This window comes from Danaus plexippus, chromosome 23 (genome assembly GCF_018135715.1).
Source record: "Danaus plexippus chromosome 23, MEX_DaPlex, whole genome shotgun sequence".
Taxonomy (NCBI): Eukaryota; Metazoa; Arthropoda; class Insecta; order Lepidoptera; family Nymphalidae; genus Danaus; species Danaus plexippus.
Genome location: NC_083551.1, coordinates 3,645,920 through 3,667,108, shown reverse-complemented (window position 1 = coordinate 3,667,108; position 21,189 = coordinate 3,645,920). Strand labels below are relative to the sequence as shown.

Here is a 21,189-nt window from a genome sequence, read left to right as displayed (position 1 = left end):
TCATCACCAGAATACCAATAAAAGCGCAGATTTCAGCTTCATTTGCGTCTCGAAGTGTATGGAAGCGTCCAGTATTTGATATCTCAGCATTACCGTTTTGATAAATATATCATCAGTAAAAAAATTAAAGCATAAGACGGGATCCTAAAGATGCGTGTCAGTCCTCTTTAAGACCTAACAATGTTTAGAACTGAGACTCGTCTACGTCTTGTTGGTTTAAAAGTAGACCAGCATTGTCTATTCTTACCTCTAAAAGTCCTGTGGCAAGGCTAATATCCTACTTGAAGTGAATGAAGAAACCGGTGGTTCAATAATATTAGCATCTTCCAAGTTTCCATTTTCGGTCGGCAGTGGCTCTTCTTCTATAAATGCCTCTTTTATGTCAATCTGTACGTCATCTTTACATTCGTAGAGTTTTATTTCATTATCAGTTTCTTCGCAGTAAAGCTCGTTTTCATGATCTAAAAAGGCATTCAGGATATGGTCTTCACTAAAAAAAATTTTCAACCTTTTCTAATCACGATATCTTTAGCAAGATAAGCACAATTCAAACACAAATAAACACGTAATAAAATATAAAAAAAAGTATACCTAATCAGTTGAAAAAATTATAAAATTAGTCGCGTAAAGATCCTGCATAATTTTGACTCACAGGTCGTTACAATTTAAAATTGGTAGCGCTTACCTTAGTGACCCCTGTACCTCGCAGAAGGTACGTACTCACAGCGATGGATTCGCGCTAGTTAGAGAGAGGGAACAAACGGCATACGTCAATTTGACGCAGACTACCTTAAATCTTTCTAGGTTTAAGGTACTAATTTATAAAGAAACTCAAATTTTGTTGTATGCTTCGACTTGAGCTGATGTAGCCTTCGTCAGGCTGACGACGTTATGATTGTATTTAGCATGAGGTCTTAAGATTTGTATCTAATGAAGTTTAATGGTAGGGAAAATGGATGACAATTTGCAGCTTAGAGTCCCAAGACAATCAAGAAGAACCTTTATGTAGTAACAAGTTTTAGTCGAGACGAATATTTATTTATAAGTGATAAAATATGTGTAGCCTTTTTTAATATGAAAGTAAAATCCTTATCAGTTATCTTTCATATCTTTGACGAACCGTTACAGTAAGAAACAATATTTTATATATAATATGTGCTCTTATCGTAGATTTACAATCGGGAACTCGCATACTCGTGAGATGCGAGCTGTGATACGAGACGAAGCACAAGACGAGGTACGAGGCGAGTGTGTAAATGTAGTATTAAATTATAATTAAACAATTTTTAACAGATGGTACAAAATGCTATTCGTTTTTGAAATTGCATAATTTTATAACTTTCATTGTACATTCTTCTATCAATTGGAAATACTGTGTAATGGGATTAATATAAATACATAGACATCATAATCAAATGTAAAACACATCTGATTCATGAAACAATTTCCAATGTGAACAATTTTTACTACAGGTAAGGCAAGTGGCACAATTACAGTGGGATAAAATTTTTATTATGTGGCCACACTTTCACAAAGATTATAATTTTTTTTTGTAGTGCCGATGTGATATGAGTTATATGCTAAGGGTTGAATTTTGTTTCTCAGCTATTTTTTTAAACTGAGCTAGTTTTTATCTGATCTGATCTGATATCTGAAAACTTAGCTATTTTTTTATCTGACAGAAACTGGTTTAATTTTAATTATAGTAAAAGCAGACTTTGAAAGTAAACACATTATATTTTATCTAATTCTAGTCACTATCACAAATATTACTCAATAAATATCTCTTGGTTTTCTTCTTGTGACGGGGAACTCTTCTCTTGTATGGTAAGGTGCATATGGATCATCAACATAATATCTCGGCTTTTTCCAATATCTAGTAACCATTTTATCCAGCAAAGTATTCTGTGTTGCATTGCAAAACACATGTTGCTTTAATCTACGCTTTTGATTAGGAGATTTTTTCCATAACTTTTTATGCCTTCCAATTTTGGTTCTTATCCATCCACCCCAATGTAATCTGAAGAATCTTTTAACTACAGCCTTAACAGATTTTCGCTTGCCTTTCTGTAAGCTAAACTTTATTACAGTTCTCGCTGGAACCACTACAATGTTCTTCGATATCTCCAATATTTGTCGATTATTTATAAGAGAATCATTTTTGAGTTGTGGTAATGCACAATTGTTGCTCACTTTGCTTAGAGTTGCAAAACTCCTTGGTTGAAAAAGAATGTTCCTGGCAGCATTATAACACGGTGTTGACACTAGACGTATACTGCGCAAGGCTGAAAAAGTATAGTAACCTCAAACATCAAAATAATACAACCGCAATTTATAAGACAAAAATTAGAAAACAAATAACATATATTTGACTTCAAAAAGGTAATGTTTATCATATGATTTACCAGGAACAACACTTCGTAGCATTTTAATTTCCTATCTCTAGTTTCGGTAATTGTTAGGCAAACCTATTGTAGACATGTAAAATAAAACCAATCTCAAGGATTTTCTAAACGTCTTTGACACTTGTCATATGTTTGACATAAAATACAGCTAAGTAATGATTTAGACCTAACAATGAACATTTTACTTTCATGATTGTTATTATAACATGAAATATATTTTATATTTATAATGATAAATAATACACAAATACCATATTATTTAACTTTGAAACATTTCATAAAATATTTACTTTTATTTAACTATGTACAATAATATATATTATTACTAGTAATACAAATCATTAAACTTCAAGAGTTATTATATTTTTTCAGTAAACCTTCAGACATTTTTTTTCTTTAATTCAAAATTTACTACGAGACGGTGATAACCTGACATACGTTCCGAAGTCTATGGCCACCGATTCGTCCAGCCGCTTTTGACAGCCCAAGAGGAATAGGAATTAGGATAAGTGTCGAAAATATGTACAGATTTAGAAATCATTTAACAAGTTCTCATTTAGTTTTGGTGAGTATTACTCTTAATCTAAAGCAATTCATATAAAATGAAATCATTAAATGGAAAGTATACTATGTACCCCAAATTAAATTAATCCACACTAGTGTTAGACATCAATGTTTTTAAAGATTTATATAATGTAGCAGTTTAAAGGAACCTAATTTAAACCCAAGAGACAAACTGAGGCTTTCTTCATTATAAATATTTTTTGAATATTAGATACAAAACAATTATTGTTATTGTTATACCTTACATAACATTGTAACGTCATTTTTGTTAATAACCTATAATATTATTAAAGCGGCTGCCAATGACGACAAATCATTACCGCGTCTAGCTATATCAAGTTATAATATAGTTTTAAATAAGAGATTTTTCTATTTTTTTTTTTAATATGAACAAATTAAACAGAGTAATAATATTATATAAAACTTATTAATATAATAGTAGGCATTAATTATTATAATAATGAAAACTCCTGGTGTCAAGTTGGCTTATTTTTGTATAAATAAAATACAATTGAGGGTTATATATTACAAATAGTATATTATTCTGCTGTTAAAATGATTATTGTTATACATATTTGGACTTATTTAATTTTAAATTTTTATTTTTTTATGATTTATTCAGACACTGATCACTATTTCTAAGATTAAAGATATTTCTGGCCCAAAGAAGAATTTAATGGTCATTGTAATATTTCGTGTGTAAGTTCTAAAGTAAAATTATATTTACAAAATTGTTATCAGGTTAGGAAACAGATAGGGGATGGATCATGTGCTGCATTAATAGTGATGCGAGCGCCGCAACGGCGCTATGCCATCGATCAGAAGAAAATGGGTGATACCTGTCCACCACCAAAAGATAAACCGAAGTCTCGGAAGCTGTTATGGGGGACTGTCGGAGCTACAATGTTAACCGGTGCTGCCATTGTTTATGCTAAGTATGTTTATTTACTTAAACTAATGATAATATAAAAATATTTTTTATATGATTAATATCATCTTAGCTTTTATTAGGGGAAATATATTTTTTTAAATCTAGTATGTTAAAAGTTATGGTTATACTGAGCATAATATGATTCTCCTTTAAATATTTCTGTTATTATAAAGAGACATAATTTAACTTTGCAATCAACTATCATTAATTTTAATATGTAAATTATAATAAAGATACTATAAAAAAAAGTGAATTGATATATTGATCAAATAATTTTAAGGTCGAGTCCCGAGGCTCGTAACTGGCTAGAATCTAATGTACCATGGGCTAATGACCTGGTAGCCCTTGTGTACCAGGAGAACACAACATACTGGAAGTTTACCGCCAACCAGTTCAATAAAGCAACTAAATCTGTCACCAATTTTCTGTTTGGAAAAGTAAGTCGGTTATATTGTTAATTAATTTTATAGGTGGCCATATTTCATGAGAATGAAAATTCTTTTTATTGCTAACAATAAGGGGCTATGCATAAATTAGGTCACACAAATTTAAAGACTTCACCGCTAGGGGTGTCAAAAAGGTCAAAAAGGGTGACAGTTTTTCATACCCCCTCCCTGATGTGACGTCACACTTTCCCAAATATACGAACAGCAAACCATAAATTTGAGAATGGCAGAAAAAAAATAGCACTCACTAACAATTTAAGCAAATTCATTATTGTTTTGTATTGTATTGTTCAGAGCTCTTAAGAATTTGCGCACCTCATTTTTACTGAATAACTTTAGATGTTTCTTTGATAGATAATCATACAATGAAAGTAATAAAGTACTGACAGAGATTATTTTTTTATATTAACATGCGATGTCACTTAGCTTTTCTCTCTCCAAATCCCTTTTTCCACAATATCACACTCTATGACAACCTGTCCCTTTAAGGTGTGACGTATTTTATGAAGGCATGATTAATAGACAGGCTTAATTTATATATATAATTAATTTGTAATAGTATTTATTCCTACTATTTATATGTAAATATAATTCATACTGTCCTGGTTTCGATTATTTAACTGGTTCATTTTAAACAAAATATAAGTTGAGAAGAGAGAAAAAATTCCCAAGAGTGTTTCATACAAAAATACTAAATTTATATTTAAAAAAAAAAATGTTTCAACAGAGATATGTATATTTTATATGTAAGAAGTTGCTTTATATCACAATGAGATCTAAGACATCCGCGATTTTTCATTTGAATGAAACTAATATTTTTCGGATTACTACGCGTTTTTATTATTTTATAAAGTACATAGATACTCCGTGAACACGGTTGATGCGAAGGAACCGAAACGTCGCGAGTACGAAGTTTTTAAAATAATAAAATAAGCTTAGTAATCTGAAAAATATTAGTTTCATTTACTTTATATAACATTGGCAGGAGGGAGTAACACCACTTGATTTTCAACAACGTCCCGAACAAGATCTAGATAAAGATGCGGCCAGAGATTTTGCTAAGAAAAGTTATGAGTGTAAGTACTAACATTTACAGCTCAATGTTGTGTAACAGTCTTTATAAATTTGCATGAATCAGTTTTAACTTATAAGGACTCGGACATATCATGAATATAACTAGATCATTTATTATAATCAAACATAGTATTAATTTACAATAAACCCTTGTACATACTTAAACGTACTATCAAAGTTAGTGCAATATTTATTAATATTATTCATGTGATATAATGTCGAATCTTAAAAAATATTTATCACACAAGCAGCATCAGATAAAAGGGATAAAATAAATAAGAAAGGTAATGTATCAAAAACATTTTTTTTTTATTAAATTTACTACAATTGTTCTACAATTTCATTAGCTGTTCTGAATTAATGTTAAGCGTGCATCCTTAACTACCAAACGATACTTAAAACTGTACATAGAACATAATTAGTTGTTAACAAGACTAATGTTTACACATTGCGACAGTACCGCCACCTACCATCGAACCGTTGTATGTGGAGGAGAAAGTTCTAGAAACACCTGACATTGAAACACCAGGTGAGAGATAATGCATTTGGTTTAAAAAAAAGAATCTTAATAAATTTAATATTCATATCTAATATGATTACAAATCATTGTAACATTATGGTAATTTCATTAGAAAAATCACCCCATGTTTGACTATTACGTGTTTGATTTAGCGAAATTGTAACAATGTTTCTCTAGCGGCATAAAAATGTATTGAAAACAAATAAAAGTGCTGTATCTGATGCTATAGATAATTTTTTTTTTCAGCCACACTCGTACAAACGGAAAAGTGTGAACCCCAGAGCCCTCCCCCTATAAAAATAACCAAGGATTTGGTGGAACTCGAACAGGACATGCACGAGAACACTAGAGCGGCCATAGACAATTTCAAGAAGGCTACCAAACATTGTGCTGATTACAATAAAGCGCTTTACAGGGTAATATGCAATAGATAATTATCGATTTTATTTTATTTATGAGCATTTAAGTTTATATTTAATTATATGATAGTTAAAAGAAATATAAAAATTTTCATTTACAGCACATAAATAAGATACGTATCCGTTTCATATAAAAATGTTTAAAAGCTAACAAGATCTGGCTTGTTTTATACTTTTGTGATATTTTTTTCTTTGAATTTTTTGGTTTTCATTTTCTTTTTACAACAGACAAACAACTCGATCAACATTATTTTAAAGCAAATATTATGTTCATCCAAAATATATTAATGTGTTACAGATCGTAGAGACGTCGATCACGGATCTTGACAGAAAACACTTCACGACATTGAAGGGCGCTCAGAGTGAACGTGACAACGCCGTCAAGAAAGCTAAGGAGGCGTCCGCTAAAGCTAAATGTGCTATTGGTTAGTATTTTATTTAATGATATCTAAGATTTTCACGTGTACTCATTTAAATTAAGCTAAATTTTTCCAATACTACGCTTTTTTTTTTAATATGTTGTAACTAAATAATCCCGACGTTTCGGTTCCTTTACAGCAACCGTGACTTATTTCATCTCGTATGCAAAAAAGCCTTAGTTTCATTTAAGTATCTCATTAACTGTGTGCACCCGACTTTGTTTGCGCCTTCCATTAATTGTTATTTGTACAAGTTAAAATAAAAAAAAATTAGAATATAAGCATCTGAAGATATTTCTTATTTTATGAGCTATCTGCTAGTGGAAGTTCCGTCAAAATCGGTCCAGCCATTTTAGCGAATATTTTGGTATACGCCATGTATATGCACTTAATATAAAACAGTTGTTTTAATATGTAACGGCCGAGATAGTTTTTTTAATACTACTTTAAGCAAATGCTAGAAAAACATTTTGAAATACTTCAAATTGAAAAGATATTTAATAAATAGTCCAAAATATCTCATAGGAAATAATAGTATTAGTAACTGACCTTTTTTTCAAAAATCTATGCCAGCAATGGTCATTTCTTTTAGGGTTTTGATTTTTTTTATATTAACATTTACTCTTTTTTAATGAGCACGTGGTTAAACTAATTGATATTATAAATATATTTATTTTCCCATCTAACATATAATGTGATTTTGTAAAATTTTAACAACTTTATATATTACTTATTATTCAATTTATATTATAATTATTGCTATGTTTTTTTTTAACCGACACAGTATTTAAAAATACTCTGTATTCCAAATATTTTGCATTTAAACAACTTATTTTATAATAACATTGATTATTTCATAATTGTAGATGAAATATATCGTCACAGATACGGCAAGTCAATGATTTGACATTTGACAAGCGCTGTCAAATGTGTAGGGGTCAAAACAATTCAATTATAATTATTCGTTATATTTAATTATATTCGAAAATTAATTAATATAACTAATATATACTGTGTTTTATTAACGTTATATTGATTTGATATCCACAGAGACCTTGGATCGTATGATCAAAGCCGGCGTCCAAGCGCCTCCTGAAACTATTGCGGCCACTAAGAGATACATCACACAGTTTAGGAACGACTTAAGCATAGCCGAGGACGAATATAAGGAGGCTGTGGATAAGGCTGTGCTTAGCGACAAGTATTGGAATAAGGTGAACATTATGAAATTGATTTTATAACCTACAAAGAATGTAGTCTAAACAAAATCCAATAATTTTTTGATTAGCTGTTTAAAAGGATTGTTAAGTATTTTAAAAACTTATTAGATTTACCATGTATATGGCAACAAAAAAAATTACGAACGGCATTTATTTTGAATTAAAAAAAAAAAGTTTTATAATTATTATCATAATAATTAATAAAACAGGTGGAAGCAGCTCGTTTGATGTATAAGGAAGAGCTTCAAATGCTGTTCCCAAGCATAGACCTCACAGCTAGACAGCTTGACATTAGAGGCGACACCGATCTTCTGCTTATGTATACTTTGAAGCAGGTATGCTATCCATTAGTTAGAATTTTCTATAATTTTCCATTAAACATACAAAATACATTTATCCATTTATATTATATATAATTATTAGTTTATTTTAATCTCAAATAAAATTTCGTTCTATAAAATATCTTTTATATAACTTTGATATATTAAAATTAGTCGTGGTAGCCTGGAGGTTAAAAGGGCCCGCCTCTCACACGTGAGGGCGCGGGTTCGATAACTGGCAAGTACTAATGTGATCTTTTCCGAGTGATATGTACTTTCTAAGAGTATTTAGACACCACTGACGGACGGTGAAGGAAAACATCGTGTGGAATCCTGGTCTTATAATTTCAAATTATTAGATTGAAATCGCCAACCCGTCTTAAGCAAGCGTGGTGATTAATGTTTTAACCTTTTCCATGTGAGAAGAGGCCTTTTCTCAGAAGTGGGCTCCGATAGGCTGATGATGATTAAAATTATGTGTTATCGTTATTTCAGATTCAGTACTTACAAAACGAAATTGCCGAGTTGCAGACCATGAGGGAATTGAAAATAAACAGAGCTATCGAATGTTAGTAAAAATTAATTTCTTACAAATTTTTTATCGCTGTTCTATTAAAAAATCTCTATTAAAGACTAAGGAAATGTCTATTGATATTGCGAGATTTTTAAGGCCTTACAATATATATGACATATTTTCCGCATTCAGGTCATGATGAGAAGGCAATCATTGAAGCTAAAGTAGAAGACATGATAAAACACGAAAGAATGGAGAAAGAAAAGGAGTTTCAGAGGAAGGTATATTAATAAACATTAAAATATATTAAATAATTAATTTTCGTTCATGTTATTGTATTGATGGAATAAATAAGATATACTTTGATTAAATTTTTCATGATTAAAAAGTTATGTCATTGTTATATCCAGGTATGAAAGCTATAATATCTTTCCAATAACATAGGTTAATATAATATTTTTATATATAACCTGTATATATAAAGTCTGATATATTTTTCCTTGATTAATGTCCTTTTAATTGTTTGTGTTAAAAGAGCTTAGAAGTCCAAGCGGAAGCGAACAGGAAATTAAAAGATCAGTTGAAGAAACAGTTTGAGATACAACAGGAGGTGTTACAAGATAAACTGGCCAGGAAAGAGAAGGAGGTACGTGAAAGACAGAGATAGACATATATGAGTACACTTTACATAACCAAATTGATTACTACAATTAATCTTTCACTTTCGATAAGGACTTCCTGAACATTTTTTTTGCTTTTGGCAATTTTTTTTCCTCTTTTTGAATTAGACGTACCACAGCGAATAAATAAAAAGGTTATTGTGATACTTCTTTCATTTAACACGTTAAAATTGTTGCAGGTTATGAACAAGTTCAGTCGCTCTGTTTCGGAACAGGTTGAAAAGGAACGCGTCGAGTTCAAAAAGGAGCTGGGGGCTATGGCCGGCAAACTACAGGCCATAGAACAGACATTAAAACGTTGGTTTACTATTACAACTATACATTACACACTTATGTTAAATGTATTTTAAATAGTTCATTAGTTTGTGGTTATAATTATTTTTATGCATACATATATCTAAACGCCTGTGAAATTAATATTGCAATGTACTTACAATATATTGGAACTATAAGATACTGTGTATAATATGGAGTTAATATAATTATTAGTTATAAATATATTATATAATTTAATATGAATTATTCAGAACGTTCGGCGGCTGAGGCTGAGGCTCGTCGTTCCCAGTCTCTGTGGGCCGCGGCTGAGGCGTTACACGCGGCTGCAAGGAGGAACGACGCTAGAGCGACGCTCGACAAGGAACTGAGAGCGCTCGAACAAGCTGGTGAGGGAAATATAAACGCACACATATATTGCGTTCACGTACGCACACATATATAGCCATCATGTACGCACACTGTGAAATATTAACCCACTCACACAAAGCAATATGATATCTGCATTGTAATGTTCCCAAAAACATTCTGTTCAATAAACTATCATAATATCTAATTTATTAATTAAAGTTCCGTTTAAAGACAGATTAAATCGTGGACATAACATTTAGTGTATTCTCATTATTATGTATCTTAATGGTTTTTTATATTATACCGTTTTTGATTTCAGGCAAAGACGATAAATTGGTGCAGACCGTCTTAAAAGGAATCCCTAACGACGTCCGTGAGAAGGGCATCGCTACTGAGAAGGCATTGAGGGACAAATTCGACAGGGTATTTATTGTATTATATATTTTTTTCAATACATGCTTTATTTTACTGAAAAGGTTTATATTATACAGCCTGAATAAAGGCATATTAGCATTCTAATTTTAAAATAAATTAATTTTACTGTTTAGAAAGAGATTGTTAGAATAAAATGAAATGTTATTTTTCTTTGCACATAAATAATAGTCCTAGAAAATCTAATACAAAATAAGTTTAAAACGAAGAAAATTATGACAGATTACAATATTTTATACGGAATTTAACTTATTATAATTGACTGATTAAAGTACTTAATTTCATAATCTATTAATTTATTTGTTTCAGTTGGAGAGGACAGCTGTGAAGGTGGCGTTAGTCGGACGTGACGGTGCGAGCCTCGTGATTTATTTCCTGTCGTGGCTGCAGTCTAAGTTGTTGTACCAGAAGGTATTTTTTTAATTTAATAAATAACATCATTCATATAGAAAAAAATATATTTGTTTTGTTCGTGCAGCTTAAAGTAACTCGTAAGGATGTGGATGTGTAAAGAAAAGTCATTTGTACAATGAATGTTGAACTTTTAATTAAACTTTCGCAAAGTCATAGTTCATGTTACGGAATAATTAACCTAATATTTACTTCCATTACCATGTTTGGACAATTAATTTGAATTTAAATTCAAATGTCCAAGCAGCTAACTGTAATCTATATTATATATATATAATAATTTTCATTGTCAGTTCGCCGACATACCTCAGGACGAGTTGGACAATAAACCAACGGATTTTTCAAAACTGGACACATTTGATATCATACAGCGAGCCAGGTGAGAGCTTCCGAACATTTAATACATTAATTCTGGTATCCCTATATATGTGTACTACGATTATATAAAACGCACACCAGATACATGTCTTGCATAAAAATACTTAAATCTCTTATAATTATTGCAATACCCTTACATTTTAAACTTCCATATGCTTTCGCCACCAAACTATTAAGGCGTAGAACTCAGTTCGACGAGAGAAGGGTACATTTAATAAACTTACAAATATCTGATATAGCTAGACTTATTATCAAGTAATTCTTGTACGAACTTAATTTTTGATCAGATACTAGTGGAATAGAAAAAAAATATTGTACTTAAAAATATTGAAACGTATTATATTTATGCAAAATAAAAACACTTAAAAAATGGTAAAATATAATGTAAATTATTTAATATTAACCTAAGGAAAAAATAAACATACAATTTTCAACCTTATCGCTCAGATAATAACATTTAAAACTCGCGAGTATTCATTTAAATGAAAATAATATTATTCGGATAACTACGGGTATTTTATTATTTAAAAAAAAATTCACTTCTCGTCTGCCCGTGATTACGGTTGCTGCGAAGTAACCGAAACGTCGGGAGTATGTAGTTTAACAAAATAATAAAATACGCGTGCGTAGTTATCCGAAAAATATTAGTTTCATTTATTTCTAAAAGTTTTTTTCAAAGCAACCTGAGGGTAGTTGACAAAATCTAAATAAAACGTCACTCCACGTGTTCAAGGTTGCTCCAATGTAATCGAAATGTCTGGTAAAATGACAATAATAAAATACTAAAACTGAATACGAAAAAACTTATTACGTATATACATTTTCTTTTTCGCAAGTCCTAGATACCATAACAGAAAATTATTTCGTGTTGAATTGAAAATGCCACTGTTAAGTTAATACAAATTTAAATTAAACTAATATTTTCGAATTTATAAAGCTACATGCCCGTGATCACGGTTGCTTGTTGCTTTATAATAATACAATAACGCGTAGTCATCCGCAAAGAAATTGTTTCATTTGAATGAATACTCGTTAAAGTCTTATAACTTAACCAATTTCCCTACCAGGTACTATATGGACCACGGCCAATTACCCCACGCCCTTCGCTACGTGAACCTCCTCTCCGGAGCCCCGCGGGCCGCGGCACGGTCCTGGGTCGACGAAGCCCGAGCACACTTAGAAGTCAGACAGGCCGCGGACGCGGTCATGGCGCACGCCAGCGTCTCCGGACTACTATACCTATAATGACGTCATAGTTTCGTGACGTCACCAATGTTCTAATGACTTACGACGTCCCTCATATCCGACGCGAGCCGGCGTGACGTCATTAAATCCATGCAGACTGTGACGCAATCAACAACTAACATTTAACGCGCTGGCGTAGTCTTACTATATAGAATATAGATTATAAATGAACGAGATCGTTAATATATATCTTATCTGTACTGTTTTTGTCATTGGCCGACCTGTCTTATTGACGTCATCGTGTCTGTCAGGTGACGTAATGACGTAATTTACAATGGTAAATACTCAAATGAAATCGGACTAGCAATAATATAGTACGAACACATATTATATATTTCTTCCTGATTTACTTCTTGGAGTATTTATCAACATCTATGACGTAACACACTGGTCCGTGACGTCATCACGGCTGTGACATAATTTATCTATATTTTGTTCGTTTCAGTTATTTAATTTGTTTGTTGAATACTGTTACAGTCACCGTCCCTTATAAAAACTCCCTCTCATTAATTAATCGATTCGATACTTGGAATAAAATTTCATTGATGCTCTTTAATATTATATTTTTCGGCGAAACTATGTTGGGACAAAGGTATGTAGTTTTAAATGTAACGATTATTTGTTTCAAAGATTTACCGTATTTGTTAGACGAAGGAAATAAAGAATCCGTTCGAAATTGCACCTTATTACATCAACGGCAGGTTCAAATTGATTTAAGAATGACCCTATTTATTTTGCCACAAAAATGCATTTAAAAACAGAACACATTTTATCTTTGAATTGGATGAAAATGCACTGTGGTTTGCTTAGCTTTGTGTAAATATGAAATGTATGTAATTTAAAATTAGAGAATGATTTTTATTTCAATTTTTGTTTTATTTTTCCTTTTAATTTTGATATAGTGTTTACAACGTTGTGACAATTAATGTGTTTGTGCTTAAGAAGCTGTGGAAGAAATAACTTTTTCCTAACAAAAATCAAAAAAAAAAAGTTGAATAACTTTGGTTCCTAAAATTTATTCTTTATCTTGGAAATCATTCCTCAATAATATAGACCATAAATTTACTGGGACTGAAACGTATACGTGCCTCAAATAAAAACGGGTCGGTGTGATCCGGCGTCATCACGGGGGTAGTAATTTCGTAACCTATGTCTATTTGCTGATTTAATATTTTATGTTAATTTACTTAGTGTCGAGTTCTTAGTCAAAGTGTCATTAAAAAAGGACGCAACTAGTAATGTGACTTTGTTGGAAGGGTCAGATTGTAACGATGCAGATTTCTGAAGGCTATAATGACTGGACAATTTTACAAAGAAAAGGATGGAGCGATGTGACAAAAAGCATCTGCACTTCCGAATATGCGTACCGGGTCTGGAAATAAGTTATTTTAAATGTTGAGTGCAAGGAGTTGATGTTGCCGAGACTGATAAGACACATTAGCCCTGGAATGTTGTGTAAAATTGCGCCTTACACGAATTTAAATACGTTAGGCGGGTTGATACAATAGATGGTTTTTCTAGGTTGGTTCTTAAAGCACCCTTAAATGATCTAGACACTTTAAAGAGATTTCAAATGTGCCCTTCTGGAAAGGAATAAGAAAATATAAATCATTTTTCATACGTGCTATATATATTTTTGGCGAGACATTTTGAATTCCCATATTGAAATAATTCAGCAGTTTCTCGGGCCTGAATGATTATGTGGAAGACTGATTGCACTTTGTGTTTATATTATTAATTACATTTAATTTATTTCCTAGTACAAATACCTAATTATCGATTCTTAATATTGCTATACTTTACCGAAAAATCTGAATATAAACTTAATAATAATAAGTTTTAAAGGGGATTTTGCTTGTATTATTGAAAAAGTTGGCAAGCTGATAACTAATAGTTATTACCTTTTTTTATTTTTCAACATAAGCTAAAGAATAATGTTTTATAAAAAAGCAATAAAAATAAAATAGGTATAAATTGTAATTTTTTTGGAAAATTATTGGTACATCAAATTCGGGTCAGTATGACCTAGTGTCATTGTTTTCGTAAATAACCAACCACATCATAGGCGACGGGTTAGTAAAAAAAATAACGTAACATATTTGCACAACACATAAATGTGTTTCTTTTTTAAGAAAAAAACTACAGTTTTTCCACATCAATGTGTAGTGTTGTATTGTTTTGTTAGTGTAAATATTGTTTTAATACTTTTCAAAGTGTGTTTATAGAGGGCAAATTTTTAAAATATGATATAAAAAATTATTTATTACATAATTAAAACAACTTTTAAATTTATTTATTACAAAATAAAACAACTTTTAAATTTATTTATTACATAATTAAAACAACTTAACCTGGCTATCCGGAGATTTATTTGTACTTGAATATCTCGTGTGCTTCAAATCACTTACAAGCTAGTCATAAACTTCCTCGTCTCACCGTTCACATACTTTTTTTTATTATTAACATGACTCTTTTTTAAAATGTCATGCCTTAGAAAGAACTGCATTTCAATAGAAAGTAGGTGTTATTTAAAGATACTACATCTTTTTATGTATTGTACCTATTTTTTTATGGTAGTTGTTATATTAAAATTAATAATAGTAAATCGTTGGTATCATTAAGTAATCCTTTCGGAAATCATACAAATTCAGAGAAATAAAATAAGACGAATTTTTGCTCATAGACTCATTAAACAACGAAAAAGAGGTGCACTTAGTTAAATATATAGACAGCAGGATACGTTTGATTTATTTTTAATTAAAACTACTTAAAAACTTTGACCTGCATAGAAGTTTACCCTAAACATGAAAAAGATAAAACAATGGCAGATGAAATTTTATAAATCATGACAGAAAGAATAGCAAAATCCCATTAATTTTGAAAAGAACATGTTCAGAACAAGAAATCATCTACGAGTTGTAACAAATTTGTTGGTAAATATGTAATAATTTATTTTGTAGGTACTTATAAGGTTTTAACTCATTTCATTGAATGTTTATACTTTTTCTAAAGTCTTTTTAGTTATTTTATTGAGAATTGCATAAATTGAAAAACAATTTTCTCTCCTGTATTTCAGCAACGTCATACAAATCTTCAGAAAGCAAGAATCTCTCGATGTCCTGTAAACAGTTATAAGGTGCAAGTTCGTGATACTTGTCCCCCTAAACCCCCACCTCCGCCTCCTAAACCAAAAGATGACACTGCTTTCTGGGGGGCAATGACTGTTGTTTTTTTGGCAGCTGGTTTTGCTTTTATTGCTAAGTCGGCATTCCTTATTAATTTAATAAAATATATGCAATAAGATTTTTTTAAGAGTTTACAAATAAATTCTTTTGAAAATTTGCAAACATAGTCTATTTTCAGGCAAAATCCAGAAATCAGAGACTGGTTGTCAATATACGCTCCCTGGTTCGATGATCTCATTGCAATTGCTTTCCAAGAAAATATGACTTTTGGCGAGCTTGGCCAAAAGTATCTGGATAATATTAAACGTTCTCTTAATCAGTTAATCAAGGACGATAAAGACAATAAGGTTAAGCCTTGCTCAATGGAAGTTTCAGACACTCCTATTACAAGTAAGATGAATTCCTATTAACCATAAATATCAATATCCGTATATATCTTTATCTTCATTAAAATGTTTAATTTGCAAAGCCGTGCCGACGGCGGAAGAGGTCGAAGGAATAAAAGGAGGTAAGGATTGTTGACACCTTATCAAAGGTTCTGGTAGCAATATTATAGCTTTTCGTCTTTCACAGAATCTGTGGACCCTGAGGGTCCGCCCTGTGAAGGACCACCGCCTGTCGTGATCAGTAAAACTGCGTGCGAGATTGTTGACCACCTTCGGGAGCTTGCAAATGATGTTTTAAGCAATTATTATACAGCAGAAAGGGCTTGCTTTCTTTACAACCAGGTATAACTTTTCATCTATTATCAAAATGCTCTTAAATTTAAAACAAATTGATTTTAATTTTTTTGTAATTGAGATTAAGTGCTTGAGATAAAATAGTTAGGTTTATGGAATCAAATACACATTTTTATAATTGTTATTTTAATAAAGTAGAGAAGGACGTTATTTTGTTCAACAAAATTTAAGCCAACTTAATGTTAACAATTTTAAAGATTGTTAATGAGACAATGGCAAACTTCTCCATCCCGTTACTTAAAGAATTGAATGGTCACATGACAGAACGGCAAGAACTCGTCCAGAGTTCCTTGAAAAACGCTGATGAGGCTCTTGCTGATATAGGTAAGTAATTTTTGGTTCATGTATTTGATTTTATGGAGACTTAAATTTCGAGTGTCGTTTTGCTTAAAAGAGCGAGGGTGAAATATATGACAATATATTTAGGAGAAAAATATTGTAAAATCGTACAATAACTCATTGCTTCTGACCTGGAAACACTTCACTGTGACTTCGTTTAAAAGTTTGATATTACCATTATCGACCTAGAAATGTTAAGACATTTTAAAACAAAATATTTTTGATGGATAATTTTTTTATAAAATATCCTTTTTTTATTCATTATTTTGGTCAAAAACCTATCATCCAATTTATTTATCATTTTGGGCAGACGCTTTAGCCCATTATCTAGAGTGTGGTGCGACAGGCACAAAAGAAGAAATTGCAGCCGCTATTACAGAAGTAGAAGATTATCAACAAAAATTCTTGGCTTCGAGGATTAAATATGATTGGGAAAACGACAAATCTACAGCGTTGGATAGCCAATGGAAAAAGGTCAGTAAAGTTTTTGCCATGTTAAAGGTATATCTGAGAGGAGACGACTTATTTTCTTTGCTTTTTGTTATATATATTTTTTTTTTCAAATATCGTTCGTTCAAATTCCAAATCACACAATTATTATTCAAGGTGGAAGGCATAATAGACAAATATTCAGAAGAAAACGAGATAATGTTTTCCGAAGTAAAGTATGCAGAAGATAAATTATCATTCACCAGTGACATGGACTTATTGCTGTATCATACTTCAAGATACGTAAGACATTGTATTTAATAAATTTTTTTATAAAATATTTTAGTTTTGGGATTAAGACAAAGAATATGCTATGAGGTCTAAGACTTTCGCGAGTCAATTAAATAAAACTACTATTTTTTCGGATTTACTACGCGAATTTTTATTATTTAAAAAACTACATAACCCCGACGTTTCGGTTACTTTTCAGCAACCGTGATCACGGGCAGACGAGATGTGAATGTGATTTTTTTTATTAAAGAAAATGTTTTTATTTTCCTAGTCTCATCAATTGAAGAAAGAATTACAAGATGTCGTGTTTGGAATGACAGATAGAGTCAATAGGGCTTTTGAAAGTTAGTTCATTTGCGTTATGAATTAAAAGAATATTTTGAAAACCTATTTTTAAAAAGAGTTTTATGTTTTATAGCATTACCTCAAGGTGAGAAGGAACAAAAAGAGCGACAAGCAATGATGGAGGCTGTCCTCAAACAGAAAAGAGCCGAATTAATTCAAGAGTATAATAAAAGGGTAATTTTTATATGAAACATCGTATTTAAATAGAGATGTTTTACTTATCATAAACGACTTAACAAAGGGTTTTTAGGTATTATAAAATAAGTAAGTCTTCAGCCGTCTATATGATAAAATAATTTAAATTATGCGGAGAATTAAAATAGAGAAAGACCTTGCTCTTCCTCTCTTGTGGAAAATCTGATAATTTGCTACAGACTTTTTAATGTTATATCAGAAAAATCATATTTTGGTGCTTTTACGTTTCTATAACTTGGTAAATTTTACGAGACGTATTAAAATAATATACTATTTGAAGAGCACAGAATGAATTACAAAAATGTCCTCGATGAAATACTTATGTACATATTTATTTTTCAACAGTAACCTGGAGATAACATTGTTACTTTAAAATTTTCAAAAAAGAAGTTCGATTTTGTAGTTAATATAGTTTTCAGAAAATTCAGGCTGATCATAATGATGATATTATTTACTATTCACTTTGACTTGACGATAATGAAAGAACTCCTACGAGCATTGTTATGGGTTTGATTACTTAAATACAACGTATTTGTTATCTCAGTACGAAGACCAGCGCGCGGCCAACGAAAAATTACTGAGGGATTCCTTAAACAAGCAACTGAAAGCACATGAAGAAATTGAGAGTAGAAGATTGCTAGAAAAAGAAAGAGAGGTCCACATGTTTATTTATTGTTGATTCTTAAGATAATGATAAAAATAAACTTAAATCTTTATCCATGTCCTTATTCTTGATAGGCGACGATAAAACTGGACAAACTTGTATCTGAGAAGGTAGCATTTGAGAAAAGATTGTTTGCCCAGCAACTTAAAGAGATGTCTGTGAAACTTAAACTTGTGGAAGACAAATTAAATGGTAATAATTTATTATAAAATATTTTTAAAATCACAAGAACTTAATATTGTTATATAATTGTTATTGGTCTTAACTACATCTAAAAGCTTCCTTATCGTAAAAGAGCTTTATTAATATTTATAAAATTTATTATTCAATTCTCCTAAAAGCTCGCCTCAAAGCTGAGAGTGAAACTCGTCGATCTCAAGCTCTGTGGGCTGCTGGTTCAGCTCTTCTAGCAGCCACAAAGCGCGGAGAAAATGTCGTGAAAGTGGACAAGGAACTAGATGCAATAGAGAAAGCATCAGGTTATATAGAATTCTTGTATCAAATACATTTACAGATCAAAACAATAAGATATTTCCGATTGAGTAAATGATGTGTTTTATAACATCTGAGATATTAGTTAACACTTTACTAGCAATTCAACTGTAGATGACATTGAAGTGAAAATAGTTAGCTCTCAACTTATCATTGATTTGATTTTGAATGAAAATTATTACGAAAGTTGATAGAACCTCGGAGTACTGCTTTGTAATTCTCATTGACATTTAATCACAATGAGAGAAATTTATATGTATAGTATGTACACTATATTTTGTTTGTAGGTGATGGAGACAAGCTTGTTACAACAGTTTTGAAAGCTATACCTAATTCTGTACGTGAAACGGGCCTTGTCCCAGAGAGCGTTCTTCGCGCTAGATACAGTGAGGTACAAACGTTAGTCAGTAAGAATAGATATAAACACTTTTGTAACAAACTGAATCGAAACTGGAATATATCATACGTAAAAACTATGTCAATTTTGATTTAATTTTTTGTACGTTTTTTTGTCTTTTTTTCCAGATGGAAAATGTTGCTCTGAAGGTTGCGTTGGTGGAAAGAGAAGGGGGTCCACTGCCAGTTTATTTCTTGTCATGGCTGATGTCGATGTTTCTTTTTATGAAGGTTTTAAAAATTTTCCGCCAACCAGATATCTATATACATATTCTATTTATTTTACTAACAATCAAAGAAGGATGAAAGTCGAAGAATCTGTTACTAGTTGTGTGATTTTATAATTAAAGTAGTTTTGTAACAGATATCGGGGATCCCACAAGATGAGTATGACAACCCCCAAAAGGAACCTTCTGAAGACCTGGATACATACGACTTATTGCAGAGAGCAAGGTAATGTAACAGCTACTGTTGGTTTCTGGACAAAAAAAGTCCTGATTAATATGTTTAAAATACTAAGATTACGACAACCACATATAATATTTGGTCTACAACGACCTTTGCTGAGAGCTAATAATAAATCTACTGCTCAATATTGGTGACGTACATTAGAGCTCTGCAATAAATATGCAGTGTTTTAAGTTAAGAAAAATAGCAGCAGTTCAACTGTAAATCCTTCCGATTATTCTCGATAATGCTAGCTTAAATAATATGTCAGATTCTGGATGGGACAAGGCAATCTGGCAGCAGCTATCCGTTATGTGAGCCTGCTGCAAGGTGCCTCTCTCGGCGCTGCCATGACCTGGCGTGATGCAGCACTCGCACACCTGGAGACCAAGCAAGCAGCTGAAGCCGTATTGGCACACGCTACGGCGCTTGGCTTGCAGTATATATAAATGTATGGCGAGTCGTTTATAATGAAACCAAAAAATAATATCCTATAACGTCGAATTCAAGTAGTTATTATAATTTTAAATGTAATTATGATAAAATTTAAAAGTTAAGAAATTGTTACTTTTACTAAATTAACTATAATCTTTATTTCAGATCAGCCGTAACTCAGATTGGTGACTAGTGACTTAATAAATTTTGTACTAAATAATTATATCGTAACAAAATGCTATTGATGTAACGTTTTTATGACTTGAGTTTTACTATATAATGAATGAACTTGGAGTTAAAAGAAAATAAATTTAGTGAGAATTATTAAAGTAAAAATTGATTAATTTTGTTTTATTTGCCTATTTATTTGATAACATTTACTAATCATAAATATATAGCGACCGTATTTCAGTCGTTGAAAATGATATCATTGAATAAATTTAATAGTCTCAAAGAAATCATTTTGCTTACATGATATTTTTGTAACTATACATAAAATGTGTAATGTTTTATAATAATTATTATTTATTTGGCCCAAAACTGTTTGCAATTACGATTAATTAAAATAATTAAAGACAAAAAAAAACGAATTCCGTAGATAAACCAAAAGTGTCTCATGTGACATTTAA

The 21,189-nt window shown here is 31.2% G+C and overlaps 3 protein-coding genes across 5 annotated transcripts; 2 read left to right on the top strand and 1 right to left on the bottom strand.

The window, feature by feature from the left end:
• Nucleotides 1-1,717: 1,717 nt before the first annotated feature.
• On the bottom strand, nt 1,718-2,541 carry LOC116774633 (large ribosomal subunit protein bL35m). Its single transcript, XM_032667329.2, has 2 exons — nt 2,406-2,541; nt 1,718-2,285 (listed from the first exon to the last, which is right to left on the bottom strand). The coding sequence occupies exons 1-2, from the start codon at nt 2,425-2,427 to the stop codon at nt 1,774-1,776; spliced, it is 534 nt and encodes a 177-aa protein (XP_032523220.2). The 5' UTR covers nt 2,428-2,541; the 3' UTR covers nt 1,718-1,773.
• A 269-nt stretch (nt 2,542-2,810) lies between these two features.
• LOC116774634 (MICOS complex subunit Mic60-like) lies at nt 2,811-13,469 on the top strand. Of its 2 annotated transcripts, XM_061524050.1 has the most exons (18): nt 2,811-2,970; nt 3,711-3,904; nt 4,181-4,337; nt 5,332-5,422; nt 5,878-5,949; nt 6,187-6,356; nt 6,658-6,784; nt 7,829-7,992; nt 8,208-8,333; nt 8,814-8,886; nt 9,025-9,113; nt 9,368-9,478; nt 9,692-9,809; nt 10,040-10,174; nt 10,456-10,559; nt 10,878-10,979; nt 11,273-11,358; nt 12,425-13,469. In XM_061524050.1, exons 1-18 carry the CDS (start codon nt 2,926-2,928, stop codon nt 12,600-12,602), a joined length of 2,142 nt encoding a protein of 713 aa, XP_061380034.1. In that variant the 5' UTR covers nt 2,811-2,925; the 3' UTR covers nt 12,603-13,469. The 2 variants fall into 2 exon arrangements, with proteins under 2 accessions (XP_061380034.1, XP_061380035.1); XM_061524051.1 differs by lacking the exon at nt 5,878-5,949.
• Nucleotides 13,470-15,307: 1,838 nt separating this feature from the next.
• LOC116774989 (MICOS complex subunit Mic60-like) lies at nt 15,308-20,904 on the top strand. 2 transcript variants are annotated; one of them, XM_061524152.1, is made up of 18 exons: nt 15,310-15,535; nt 15,679-15,863; nt 15,966-16,177; nt 16,257-16,295; nt 16,361-16,515; nt 16,725-16,851; nt 17,177-17,340; nt 17,473-17,598; nt 17,858-17,930; nt 18,005-18,105; nt 18,671-18,781; nt 18,865-18,982; nt 19,132-19,269; nt 19,570-19,673; nt 19,808-19,909; nt 20,043-20,131; nt 20,397-20,576; nt 20,726-20,904. In XM_061524152.1, exons 1-17 carry the CDS (start codon nt 15,491-15,493, stop codon nt 20,572-20,574), a joined length of 2,067 nt encoding a protein of 688 aa, XP_061380136.1. In that variant the 5' UTR covers nt 15,310-15,490; the 3' UTR covers nt 20,575-20,576; nt 20,726-20,904. The 2 variants fall into 2 exon arrangements, with proteins under 2 accessions (XP_061380137.1, XP_061380136.1); XM_061524153.1 differs by lacking the exon at nt 20,726-20,904 and having other exon boundaries at nt 15,308-15,535; nt 20,032-20,131; nt 20,397-20,570.
• Nucleotides 20,905-21,189: the final 285 nt, after the last annotated feature.

What these genes read in the sequence shown, in the direction of transcription:
- LOC116774633 (XM_032667329.2), bottom strand. Translation starts at nt 2,427, where the DNA reads ATGCTACGAAGTGTTGTTCCTG. An exon ending in GCTACGAAGTGTTGTTCCTG is followed by an intron (nt 2,286 to 2,405) that starts GTAAATCATATG and finishes ATACTTTTTCAG; the next exon opens with CCTTGCGCAGTATACGTCTA.
- LOC116774634 (XM_061524050.1), top strand. Translation starts at nt 2,926, where the DNA reads ATGTACAGATTTAGAAATCATTTAACAAGTTCTCATTTAGTTTTG. An exon ending in CAAGTTCTCATTTAGTTTTG is followed by an intron (nt 2,971 to 3,710) that starts GTGAGTATTACT and finishes AATTGTTATCAG; the next exon opens with GTTAGGAAACAGATAGGGGA. An exon ending in GCTGCCATTGTTTATGCTAA is followed by an intron (nt 3,905 to 4,180) that starts GTATGTTTATTT and finishes AATAATTTTAAG; the next exon opens with GTCGAGTCCCGAGGCTCGTA.
- LOC116774989 (XM_061524152.1), top strand. Translation starts at nt 15,491, where the DNA reads ATGTTCAGAACAAGAAATCATCTACGAGTTGTAACAAATTTGTTG. An exon ending in TGAGGCTCTTGCTGATATAG is followed by an intron (nt 16,852 to 17,176) that starts GTAAGTAATTTT and finishes CATTTTGGGCAG; the next exon opens with ACGCTTTAGCCCATTATCTA. An exon ending in TGCAATAGAGAAAGCATCAG is followed by an intron (nt 19,270 to 19,569) that starts GTTATATAGAAT and finishes TTTTGTTTGTAG; the next exon opens with GTGATGGAGACAAGCTTGTT.